General features: G+C 42.0%; 1 protein-coding gene across 24 annotated transcripts in view; it reads right to left on the minus strand.

The window, feature by feature from the left end:
- LOC121287988 (inactive rhomboid protein 1-like) overlaps window positions 1-12,316 on the minus strand; it is a 393,414-nt gene that overhangs the window by 23,901 nt on the left and 357,197 nt on the right. For all 24 annotated transcript variants that reach the window (XM_041206186.1, XM_041206191.1, XM_041206172.1 and 21 more), the window contains 4 exons: window positions 12,152-12,226; window positions 7,696-7,857; window positions 6,945-7,048; window positions 4,068-4,131 (listed from right to left, as the gene is read on the minus strand). In XM_041206186.1, the coding sequence (XP_041062120.1) occupies window positions 4,068-4,131; window positions 6,945-7,048; window positions 7,696-7,857; window positions 12,152-12,226 (405 nt within the window). The remainder of the gene's footprint in view (window positions 1-4,067; window positions 4,132-6,944; window positions 7,049-7,695; window positions 7,858-12,151; window positions 12,227-12,316) is intronic.

A 12,316-nucleotide genomic window follows, 5' to 3' on the forward strand; every position in this document is an offset into this window, starting at 1 on the left:
AATATAGACTGATAGAGTCATTATGGCATAGAACAGGCCTTTCAGCTCATCCAGTCCATGTTGGCTCTCTGTAGTGCAATTAAGTCAGTCCCATTCTGTTGCTCTATCCCTGTAGCTCTGAAAGTTTATTTTCCTCAAGTGCCCATCCAATTCCCTTTTGAAATCATTAATTGTTTCTACTTCCGCCACCCCGTGGGCAGTAAGTTCCAGGTCATTACTATTTTCTGCATAGAAATATTCTTCCTTATATACCCTGTGTATCTGATGCCCCAAATCTTAAACAAAAACAGAATTACCTGGAAAAACTCAGCAGGTCTGGCAGCATCGGCGGAGAAGAAAAGAGTTGACGTTTCGAGTCCTCATGACCCTTCAACAGAACTTGAGTTCGAGTCCAAAAAAGAGTTGAAATATAAGCTGGTTTAAGGTGTGTGTGTGGGGGGCGGAGAGATAAAGAGAGGGAGAGGTGGAGGGGGGGTGGGTGTGGTTGTAGGGACAAACAAGCAGTGATAGAAGCAGATCATCAAAAGATGTCAACGACAATAGTACAATAGAACACATAGGTGTTAAAGTTAAAGTTGGTGATATTATCTAAACGAATGTGCTAATTAAGAATGGATGGTAGGGCACTCAAGGTATAGCTCTAGTGGGTTTTTTTTTAAATAATGGAAATAGGTGGGAAAAGGAAAATCTTTATAATTTATTGGAAAAAAAAGGAAGGGGGAAACAGAAAGGGGGTGGGGATGGGGGAGGGAGCTCACGACCTAAGGCTGTTGAATTCAATATTCAGTCCGGAAGGCTGTAAAGTCCCTAGTCGGAAGATGAGGTGTTGTTCCTCCAGTTTGCGTTGGGCTTCACTGGAACAATGCAGCAAGCCAAGGACAGACATGTGGGCAAGAGAGCAGGGTGGAGTGTTAAAATGGCAAGCGACAGGGAGGTTTGGGTCATTCTTGCGGACAGACCGCAGGTGTTCTGCAAAGCGGTCGCCCAGTTTACGTTTGGTCTCTCCAATGTAGAGGAGACCACATTGGGAGCAACGAATGCAGTGGACTAAGTTGGGGGAATGCAAGTGAAATGCTGCTTCACTTGAAAGGAGTGTTTGGGTCCTTGGACGGTGAGGAGAGAGGAAGTGAAGGGGCAGGTGTTGCATCTTTTGCGTGGGCATGGGGTGGTGCCATAGGAGGGGGTTGAGGAGTAGGGGGTGATGGAGGAGTGGACCAGGGTGTCCCGGAGGGAGCGATCCCTACGGAATGCCGATAAGGGGGGTGAAGGGAAGATGTGTTTGGTGGTGGCATCATGCTGGAGTTGGCGGAAATGGCGGAGGATGATCCTTTGAATGCAGAGGCTGGTGGGGTGATAAGTGAGGACAAGGGGGACCCTATCATGTTTCTGGGAGGGAGGAGAAGGCGTGAGGGCCGATGCGCAGGAGATGGGCCGGACACCATTGAGGGCCCTGTCAACGACCATGGGTGGAAAACCTCAGTTAAGGAAGAAGGAGGACATGTCAGAGGAACTGTCTTTGAATGTAGCATCATCGGAACAGATGCGACGGAGGCGAAGGAACTGAGAGAATGGGATGGAGTCCTTACAGGAAGCGGGGTAAGGACTCCATCCCATTCTCTCAGTTCCTTCGCCTCCGTCGCATCTGTTCCGATGATGCTACATTCAAAAACAGTTCCTCTGACATGTCCTCCTTCTTCCTCAACCGAGGTTTTCCACCCACGGTCGTTGACAGGGCCCTCAACCGTGTCCGGCCCATCTCCCGCGCATCCGCCCTCACGCCTTCTCCTCCCTCCCAGAAACATGATAGGGTCCCCCTTGTCCTCACTTATCACCCCACCAGCCTCCGCATTCAAAGGATCATCCTCCGCCATTTCCGCCAACTCCAACATGATGCCACCACCAAACACATCTTCCCTTCACCCCCCTTATCGGCATTCCGTAGGGATCGCTCCCTCCGGGACACCCTGGTCCACTCCTCCATCACCCCCTACTCCTCAACCCCCTCCTATGGCACCACCCCATGCCCACGCAAAAGATGCAACACCTGCCCCTTCACTTCCTCTCTCCTCACTGTCCAAGGACCCAAACACTCCTTTCAAGTGAAGCAGCATTTCACTTGCATTTCCCCCAACTTAGTCTACTGCATTCGTTGCTCCCAATGTGGTCTCCTCTACATTGGAGAGACCAAACGTAAACTGGGCGACCGCTTTGCAGAACACCTGCGGTCTGTCCACAAGAATGACCCAAACCTCCCTGTCGCTTGCCATTTTAACACTCCACCCTGCTCTCTTGCCCACATGTCTGTCCTTGGCTTGCTGCATTGTTCCAGTGAAGCCCAACGCAAACTGGAGGAACAACACCTCATCTTCCGACTAGGGACTTTACAGCCTTCCGGACTGAATATTGAATTCAACAGCTTTAGGTCGTGAGCTCCCTCCCCCATCCCCACCCCCTTTCTGTTTTCCCCTTCCTTTTTTTTCCAATAAATTATAAAGATTTTCCTTTTCCCACCTATTTCCATTATTTAAAAAAAAAACCCACTAGAGCTATACCTTGAGTGCCCTACCATCCATTCTTAATTGGCACATTCGTTTAGATAATATCACCAACTTTAACTTTAACACCTATGTGTTCTATTGTACTATTGTCGTTGACATCTTTTGATGATCTGCTTCTATCACTGCTTGTTTGTCCCTACAACCACACCCCCCCCCCTTCCACCTCTCTTTCTCTCTACCTCTCCGCCCCCCACACACACACCTTAAACCAGCTTATATTTCAACTCTTTTTTGGACTCGAACTCAAGTTCTGTCGAAGGGTCATGAGGACTCGAAACGTCAAGTCTTTTCTTCTCCGCCGATGCTGCCAGACCTGCTGAGTTTTTCCAGGTAATTCTGTTTTTGTTTTGGATTTCCAGCATCCGCAGTTTTTTTGTTTTTACCCCAAATCTTAAATCTGTGTCCCATTGTCCTTGTACCATCAGCTAATGGGGACAGCTTTTCTTTGTCTATCTTATCTAAACCTGTTATAATTTAGTACACCTCTATCAAATCTCCCCTCAAACTTCTTTGCTGTAAGGAGAACAATCCCAGCTTCTTCAACCTAACCTACAGGCAAAATCTCTCATCACTTGAACCATTCTGGTAAATCTCCTGTGCACCGTCTCAAGAGCCCTCACATTTTTCCTAAAGTATGATCACCAGACTGGACGCAATGCTCTATTTGGGGCCTAATCTGAACTTTGTAAAGATTCAGCATAACTTCCCTTCTTTTGTATTCAATGCCTCTATTTATGAAATCCAAGCTCCCACATGCTTTGCTAAACACTCTCAATACGTCCTGACACCTTCAAAGATCTATGCACTTGAATCACTCCACAAGTCCCTGACTTTACGCACACTTTAACACTGTATATTAAGCCTGTCGACCTGCCAATCAGTAAAACAGTGCTACTGTTTGCTACACCTCCAAGTTTGGTATCATATGTAAATTTTGAAATTCTACTGTGTGTTCCATATGCAAGTCATTTAAATACAGCCCCCTCTAGTCCTTGTACCATCAGCAAACACAAACAGCTTTTCTTTATCTACCTTATGTAAACCCTGTTATAATCTTGTACACCTCTATCAAAGTCATATTCAAACTGACACTGACCCTCCTACTCCATGGGCTTTGATTTTGTCAATCAGCCTTTTATGTGACACTTTGACAAACGCTATCTTAAAATCTATATGGACAAAATTCACCATATTTCGTTCATCAACCTTCTCTGATACTTCATCAAAAAAAATTCAAGTAGATTAGTCAAGCACAATCTGCCTTTGACAAATCTGTGCTGGCTCGCTCGAATTAACTCAAACCTCTGCAAGTACCTAATGATTTTTTAAAAATATCTCCTACGTATACTTCTTAATACCTGTCGTTAACATCTAACCAGCGTGTTGGAGCACTATATTGAAGTGAAAAATTAAACTGTAGCTCACTAGTAGCAATACCACAGTCGAGAGCAAAGTGAGCACTTTAAGAAAACAACTGAACTTTGGGGAAATGTTAACATAGGGTCTTACCGGCCATTTGGTGATATCATCAGGCCATTCATGAGGAGGAATGGAGCCAGGTTCAACACAAAACCTGAAAGAAGAATAGAGCAGGGAAGCAAGAGCAAATTATACAATAAGAATATTAATGTTTGGGTTTTATTATTTCCCTTGTTCCAGTAGCAAACTGATATTTAGATCAATGTTGATAAAGGTAAAATACTGCAGATGCTGGAAATCTGAAAAAAAAAACAAAAAACAAAAATTGCTGGAAAAACTCAGCAGGTCTGACAGCATCTGTGGAGAGAAAGACAGAGTTAACGTTATGAGTCTGTGAGACTCTTCTTCAGAGCTGTTAACTTTAAATAAATTTTCATCTTTAGTGTTCCCAGTGCAATGGGGTTGTATGTAGGGAATTTGGATATATCCCTCTCTGCCCACACTTTGCCTGTGAATATCTCTTCATTAAACTCTGCATCAAAAATTGTTAATGTTTCCATTTTAAAGAAATTAAATACCTTTACTGAAAATTGCCATTATTTTAAAAAGAATTAGTAATAATTTAGACATTAATTTCTGTTTAGGACAGTAGGGTGTATTTTAACCTCACTCCCAACGGCTGGGGGGCAACAAGGGTAGAGACTGATCCTCATGGATTCCACTGCTTTTAGCTCATTGTAACAGGCTCTCAGATTCTCTAAGGGACCTATCACTATTATTTGATGTGAACCACAGAACAGCTGCCGTAGGTTAAAGGGGACCTTTTGAGCTTCCCCCACATAAAAAAGAAATCATCCATACACAGAGAACTGAGGAGGATACGGCGATGGGCATGCTACAAATTGCTTGGAACATTGTAATACATTTTTTCCAATAGGACTTCCACCTTTCTGAGTTACAAGTGAGTTGACAAACGAGCTACAATTGTAAACAAAAACAGAATTACCTGGAAAAACTCAGCAGGTCTGGCAGCATCGGCGGAGAAGAAAAGAGTTGACGTTTCGAGTCCTCATGACCCTTCGACAGAACTGTCGAAGTTCTGTCGAAGGGTCATGAGGACTCGAAACGTCAACTCTTTTCTTCTCCGCCGATGCTGCCAGACCTGCTGAGTTTTTCCAGGTAATTCTGTTTTTGTTTTGGATTTCCAGCATCCGCAGTTTTTTTGTTTTTAGAGCTACAATTGTACATGCTTGACAATGACACTGGGGCAAAAAATTGGAAGTTTTAGAAAGTGTTCATAGTTAAATATGCTGAGACTGAAATTCCTCAGAAGTTCTGCCAATATCCAGCTGGCACCTTGCATAGGTGCCAACTAAGAAAAATAGAGACCTGGTTTTGCCAGGTATCCACCATTTCCAGGAATTTCTCATTTGCCTTGTAAAGGGCAGAACATTCTAGATGCTAAATATTGCCAGAGAAGCAGGACAGAGTCAGTCAGGATCCGGAGGTCCCAATGCCAGGAGTTTACACTTGTTTAGAATTTAGCTCCTCTCTGGAGACTGGTTATGCCCAGCGATTTGAGATTTCTGGTTGGGTAAAAGCAGGTTTCTCTGGTGCAGTGCTAACCATCAAAGCTGCCTAGGTCTTTTAAAACATGGCACACAATTAAAAAAGAAATCATCCATACACAGAGAACTGAGGAGGATACAGCGATGGGCAACCACTGTAAATGTCATTATGGTGACGGATGCTGGTATTTCCAGTACATGGGTAAATGGGCACCAGAGATTGTTTAAAAACCCAATGGCTCGAAACCAATAATGACAGAAGCCACATGGAATTTTATGTCTATGAGAATAAAGATCTATTTCCAAGATTACCACCTGTTTCCCCTTTATATGCATCTAGTGATACGCTTAACCCATTTATCTCTAATTACTCACTTAATCTCCAGTTGACCCTTAACTTGTTTCCTATCCTAACAGAGATGTACCCACAGTGGTACTGGTGGGTGTTTAGTCTATGCAACAAGGTGTATTTCCACTGGCCCCTCCTGCCAAACCACACCCCACTCCCCCTTCCCAAACCCTCAGCATCATCCACATTGGAAGGCACCTGTGAGTACAATCCAAGCTTAACTGCCTGGATCACACGTCAAGAAAGTTCAGGGCCCTCTGTACAAAAAAACTCAAGTAATCTCAATTTCTAAATCCTGATGATAAATTTTAGCATTGGTAAGAAAACTTTTTCTCATTAAGTTGAGTTTTACAATCACTGTTTCTCAATTATCTCTGCTTCAACTGAGTATAATGAGATACAATTTTCAAGTGTCTTTCATCCAAGTGAGAATTTAACTAGATAGTGTATGTTGGTGGCTTATTACACCATGGAGCTCTGAGACCCAGGCTGGATTCTGTTCTCACCCAGAGTCCTCAAATCAGTAATATCTAGCAGCTGCTACTGGACAATGATGTGGAGCCCAAAACATATTTGCTTTGCCCTCTGAAACCCAGGGGTACTGAGGCCGATTGCAATGTCATTACTGTTAGCAGGCTGAGATCAGCTAATTCAGAACAAAGCGGAGATGAAAACAGATCTTTTTCTGGTCGATAAATGGCTTAATTAAAATGGTTTAACTATACAGAGAACTTTAACCTCTGCCTGGAGGTTACAGTTGTGACAGAATTAATTTTAGATCAATTATTTTTCTGCTGGTTAACAATAACCAGCAGGGGGAGGCAGTGGCGTAGTGGTATTATCACTGGACTAGTATCCCAGAGACTCAGGGTAATGGTCTGGAGATCCAAATAGTGAAATCTGAATCCAATAAAAATCTGGAATTGAACCATTAAATCATGAAACTATTGCCGATTGTCACAAAAACCCTTTTAAATGCCTTCTGACAATAAATGACCTAGCCAGTGATGCCCACATCTCATGAACAAAAAAAATACTTGATATAATTACCTTGGGTCCTGATGGCAGACTGAGCCATAGTTCCGGGGGCTTTTGTCAGCCAGTAATGGAACACTATCGTGCTCTGGCCACTTTACCCAGACAGCAAGAGTTGACTGAAAGAAACATTATATTCTGTTAGATATGCGCTTTGTAACATCCAAAAGTACTGTGCTCTCTTTCTATGATTTGATTAGATTGACTTCAGAAATACCGTCATCAAAACAGACAATTTTTAGTGTCGAAACATCCACTCAGGAATTGACTTTGAGCTGCTGCCTCTCCACCATTGGTTAAAGTACAGAATCCTCCATTTACCTACAGAAATAAGGCTTACTTCTGGCAAAGTTAAAGGTGGAACTGGAGCAACTCAGGAAATTCCCAATTTGTGTGTCTTTTCCCTTGTGAAAGTCCTTGAGGCCTCACGCCTTGGAAACAACCCTATTACAGGGGAAGGATGACGGAGAACTTAGCGCACACTTCACAAATAATCATACAGAGCTTGCAAATGACTATGATTATAAATGAAACAGCAACTTGAAAAAAAATTCATTAAGTCTGCTTCTGAAAAATTGTTTTCACTCTTGCTTTTCTCCCCCTGCTGTGCCCACCCCCCCACCACCCCCCCCACCCCTCCACAATGAGATGTTAGTAATTATAAAGGTACTTGCCATTCTGTGTGCGTCATCCTGACCAAACTGAATATCCAGAACAATAATGAAAATTTGCAAGTGTACTGTTCACGTGCGTCACATGTACCTACCGAGCACTCTTTCTCCAAAGTTTGAACACACCCTGACTTGTCGTTTCGTACACAGCAGGCAGATTTATTTTCCTCTTCTCTTTTCAGTGTAATTAATTCATGTACTTGCTGGTCTTGCCTCATACAAGGAGAGAACTTTGCTCCAAGGTGAATTAAGGCTTCCTGCAACAAGAATAACATGGTCATGATAATGGCACAATCAATAAAAAAGCCTGTTTAATCATGAATTCAGTAAAGAAAGAATATCTAAGGAGAACACACCAATGTTCGTTCCACATGAGGCATATAGGATCATTGAGTTAAATAGGCCAACATGCAATAGAAGGAAGAACTAGATGATCACATTTACTTGTCAATGTATGCAAGCACACACTGCAACTTTGTATTGCATCTTGGACAAAAGAATACAAACATTCTATGGTAAGGATTATTCATGGGTGACCTCAATCTGCATATAGACTGGGTAAACCAATTGAGCACTAATGCTGTGGAAGATGAGTTTCTGGAGTGTGTTAGGGATGGTTTTCTAGAGCAGTATGTTGACCAGCTGACTAGAGGACAGGCTAGTTCAGGTCTAGTATTAAATAATGAAAAAGGACTTATTAATAATCTTGTTGTAAAAGAACCTTTAGGGATGAGTGACCGCAATACGACAGGACTTTATATTATCTTTGAAAGTGAGGTAGTTCACTCTGAAGCAAGGGTGTTAAAGTTGAATGAAGGAAATTATGAAGGTATGTGGGACAAATTGGGTGAGGTGGATTGGGAAAATACATTAAAAGGTATGACTGTACATAGGCAATGGATAGTCTTCAAATAACAATTACATAGCTTGCAAATTCTATTCATTCCTTCAAGGTGCAAAAACCCAAAAAAAGTCAGTCAACCGTAGCTGACAAAGGAAATTGAGAATTTTATAAGATTAAAAGAAAAGGCCTATAGAGTTGCCAGAAGTAGTGGTAAACCTGTTGAGAGGTTTTTAGAATACAGCAAAGGAAGATCAAGAAACTGGTGAAGAAAGGGAGAATAGAATATGAATGCAAACTATCAAAAACATAAAAACGGACTGTAAAAGCTTCTATAGGTCTGTAAAAAGGAAGTGTTTCGCCAAGACAAATGTGGGTCCATTACAGGCAGAGTCAGGAGAAATTATAATGGGGAATAGAGAAATAGCAGAGAAGCTAAATGATTAATTTATGTCAGTTTTCACTAAGGGAGATACAGGAAATCTCCCAGATTTAGAGATCCAAGGGACTATGGAGGATGAGGAGTTGAAAGAAATTAGTGTAAGCAAGAAGGTTGTATTGGAGAAATTAATGGGACTGAAAAATGATAAGTCCCTGGGACCTGATATTCTACATCCCAGAGTGCTGAAAGAGGTTACTATAGAGATGGTGGATGCATTGGTGATCATTTTCCAAAATTCTATAGATTCTGGAATGGCTCCTGAAGATTGGAAGGCAGGAAACATCATCCCACTATTTAAGGGAGGGAGGGAGAGAGAAAACAGGGAACTACAGACCTGTTAGCCTGACATCAGTAGTGGGGAAAATGCTAGAATCTATTATAAAGGATGTGATAAATGGACACTTGGATAATCACTATCTGATTGGGCATATTCAGCATGGATTTGTGAATGGGAAATCATGTTTGATGAACTTATTGGAGTTTATTGAGGATGTTACTAACAAAATTGATAAAGGAGAGTCAATGGACATAGTATACTTGGATTTTCAGAAGGCTTTTGATAAAGTCTCCCACAGGAGGTTGATTAGCAAAATAAAAGCACATCGGACAGGAGGCAATAAACTGCCATGGATTAAGGATTGGCTAACAGGCAGAAAACAGAGAGTAGGAATAAACGGGCCATTCTTGCGTTTGCGGCCTATGACAAGTGGGGTACCGCAAGGATCAGTACTTGGGCCCCAGCTGTTCACAATATATATCAATGATTTGGATGTGGGGACCAAATGTAAAATTTCCAAGTTTGCGGATGTCACAACGCTAGGTGGGAATGTGTGTTTTGAGGAAGATGTAAAGTGGCTACAGGAGGATTTGGACAGACTTAATGAGTGGGCAAGAACATGGCAAACGGAATATAAATGTGGAACAATGTGAGGTGATCCACTTTGGTAGAAGGAACAGATGTGCAGAGTATTTCCTAAATGGAATGAGGTTAGAAAGTGTAGATGTACAAAGGGACCTGGGTGTCCTTGTCCATAAGTCTCTGAAAGCTAACATGCAGGTGCAGCAGGCAATTAGGAAGGCTAATGGAATGTTAGCCTTTATTGCAAGAGGATTTGAGTACAGGAGCAGTGAAGTCTTGCTTCAATTGTATAGAAGCTTGGTTAGACTGCACCTGGAGTACCACATGCAGCTTTGGTCTCCTTACCTCAGAAAAGATATTATTGCCATAAGAGGGGTGCAACGAAGGTTCACCAGACTTGTTCCGAGGACGGCAGGACTATCTTATGGAGAGAGATTGAGCAAATTGGGCCTGTATTCTCTAGAGTTCTGAAGAATAAGAGGTGATTTCATTGAAACCTACAAAATACTTGAAGGAATAGACAGGGTTGATGCAGGTAAGATGTTCCCCCTGGTTAGGGAGTCCAGAACCTGGGGACACAATTTCAAAATAAGGGGGAAGCCACTTAGGACCGAAAGAAGGAGAAATTTCTTTACTCAGAGGGTTGTGAATCTTTTGAATTCTCTACCCCAGAGGGCCGTGGAAGCTCAGTCATTGAGTATGTTTAAGTTAGAGATTGAAAGATTTCTGATTAACAATAACGTAAAGGGTTATGGGGATAGTGTGGGTAAAAGGCATTGAAGTGTCCGATCAGCCATGATTGTATTGAATGGCACAGCAGGCTCGACTGGCTGAATGGCCTTCTCCTGCTCCTATGTAATGTTAAGGCTTTAAATTACATTGGCCAAACTACCCTTTGATAATTGTGTTCAGTTCTCTTTTCCACCCCACACTCAGTGGTTAAGCCATAGCGGTTAGGGGTTTGAGAAACAAAATAACATTATTGAAAGAGAGACATGCTATCGAAATTTTTTGTCTTGCACTCACCAGGACAGAACCACAAGAATATCAATTCTGTAAGGGAACAACAATCTATACCGCATAAAAAGAGGGTGCTAATTGGCTAGCAAGTAGATTCAGATTGGTAGAGGAGTTGCCATGGAGAATGCGCCATGGAACAGTTAACTGCCAACCTTTTGTTTAAATTCAAACCAGGCAAGTCTCTGATTGACCAAGGCATTGTCATGCGGAATGAACCAGGGCTCATTGGCTGTCCCCCAAGCTTTTATTTGATTGAGAATGGAAGAATGCGTGAACATGTTCTTTTTGTTTGCAAAGGGCAAGGACCTGTGTGCGAATATAAATAGTTTCTGGCACTCGTAAATGATCCACAATAAATAATACTACTTCTTACTATAAGGAGGATGAGCTATTAGGAAAGATTAGGGAGGGCTCTGATATTAATTTCCGATGATGATCAGGGGAACACTGAGGCATATGTTTCGAGTCAAATGCACCAAACATTTGCCAAAGCGTCTTTGAGCGTGAACTGATCATCTAGGATGTACTAAATTTCATTTTTAAGCAAATTTACAGTGCATAATTCATCCCTCACATGGAGTTTACTAATTCAGAGGTGGGGTTATCTAGCACTGTTTAAAGAGCAAATCCATTTGAAAAGGTGTCTCTACTTTCATTTAAGCCTTGTAGCCTGATAACGGATGAATAACTATTCATCATCTCTGCATCCAAAAAATTCAGGAATAGAGAAGCACTGAATTCTATAATATTTTTTTCTTTTTTTTTACAATTTTCATTGCAGCAATCAAAATTCAAAAAATTCAATTAAGGCCAGAATACTGGGGCACTCTCACTCCACCGGGCTCCACGTTCAGGTTGTAGCTTGCTATTGTCACTTAAGGGCCATTTGTTAGGCTGCGTTTAGACCTGGTCTTCCCAAATACCGACGATTCAAGCTGCCTCGGAGCAGACCAACTTAGCAGGGATGGGGATGTGGGGTGGTGGGGTTGCTAGGCTCAGACAGACATTAGGCCTCTAATTTACATTTGCAAAGGCTTCCAGGCTGGTATCAAGCAGGCGAACTGCAAGTCCATTTTTCAGCCTTTACCAACATGGCGAGGGGCACATTTACAGCTCGTAGTGTGCGCTTCCTGCCTGACAATATTGGCGGCTTAGAAAGTCGTTTAGCACCTGAAAAAAACAGCTGAATTTCTAGGCTATTCTCTTTCACGGTTATAGAAATTCAGGTGCAGAAATCACAATATGTAAGGAGATAAACAACTTTACAGAAAAGCTAAACGATATATCAATTCAAGAGTTCATTTCTCCAGAGATCAGCCACTGTCATATTACAATGATCCTTATAGAAATGAAATTAAAAGCTTCTAAGCAGAATTCAAACTCACTCACAGAGTTTGGTCCAATCCAGAAATTTTCTTGCTGCACAAATTTAACATTTTCATAGACACCTTTATTTCTTAAAATCTAAGAAAGCAAATGAAAAAGGTTAAATCAATAATAAATGTGAAGCAAAATCAATCTAGCATCAGAATGAAAACAGAATCAATAGCACAA

The sequence above is a fragment of the Carcharodon carcharias genome, chromosome 15 (genome assembly GCF_017639515.1).
Source record: "Carcharodon carcharias isolate sCarCar2 chromosome 15, sCarCar2.pri, whole genome shotgun sequence".
Taxonomy (NCBI): Eukaryota; Metazoa; Chordata; class Chondrichthyes; order Lamniformes; family Lamnidae; genus Carcharodon; species Carcharodon carcharias.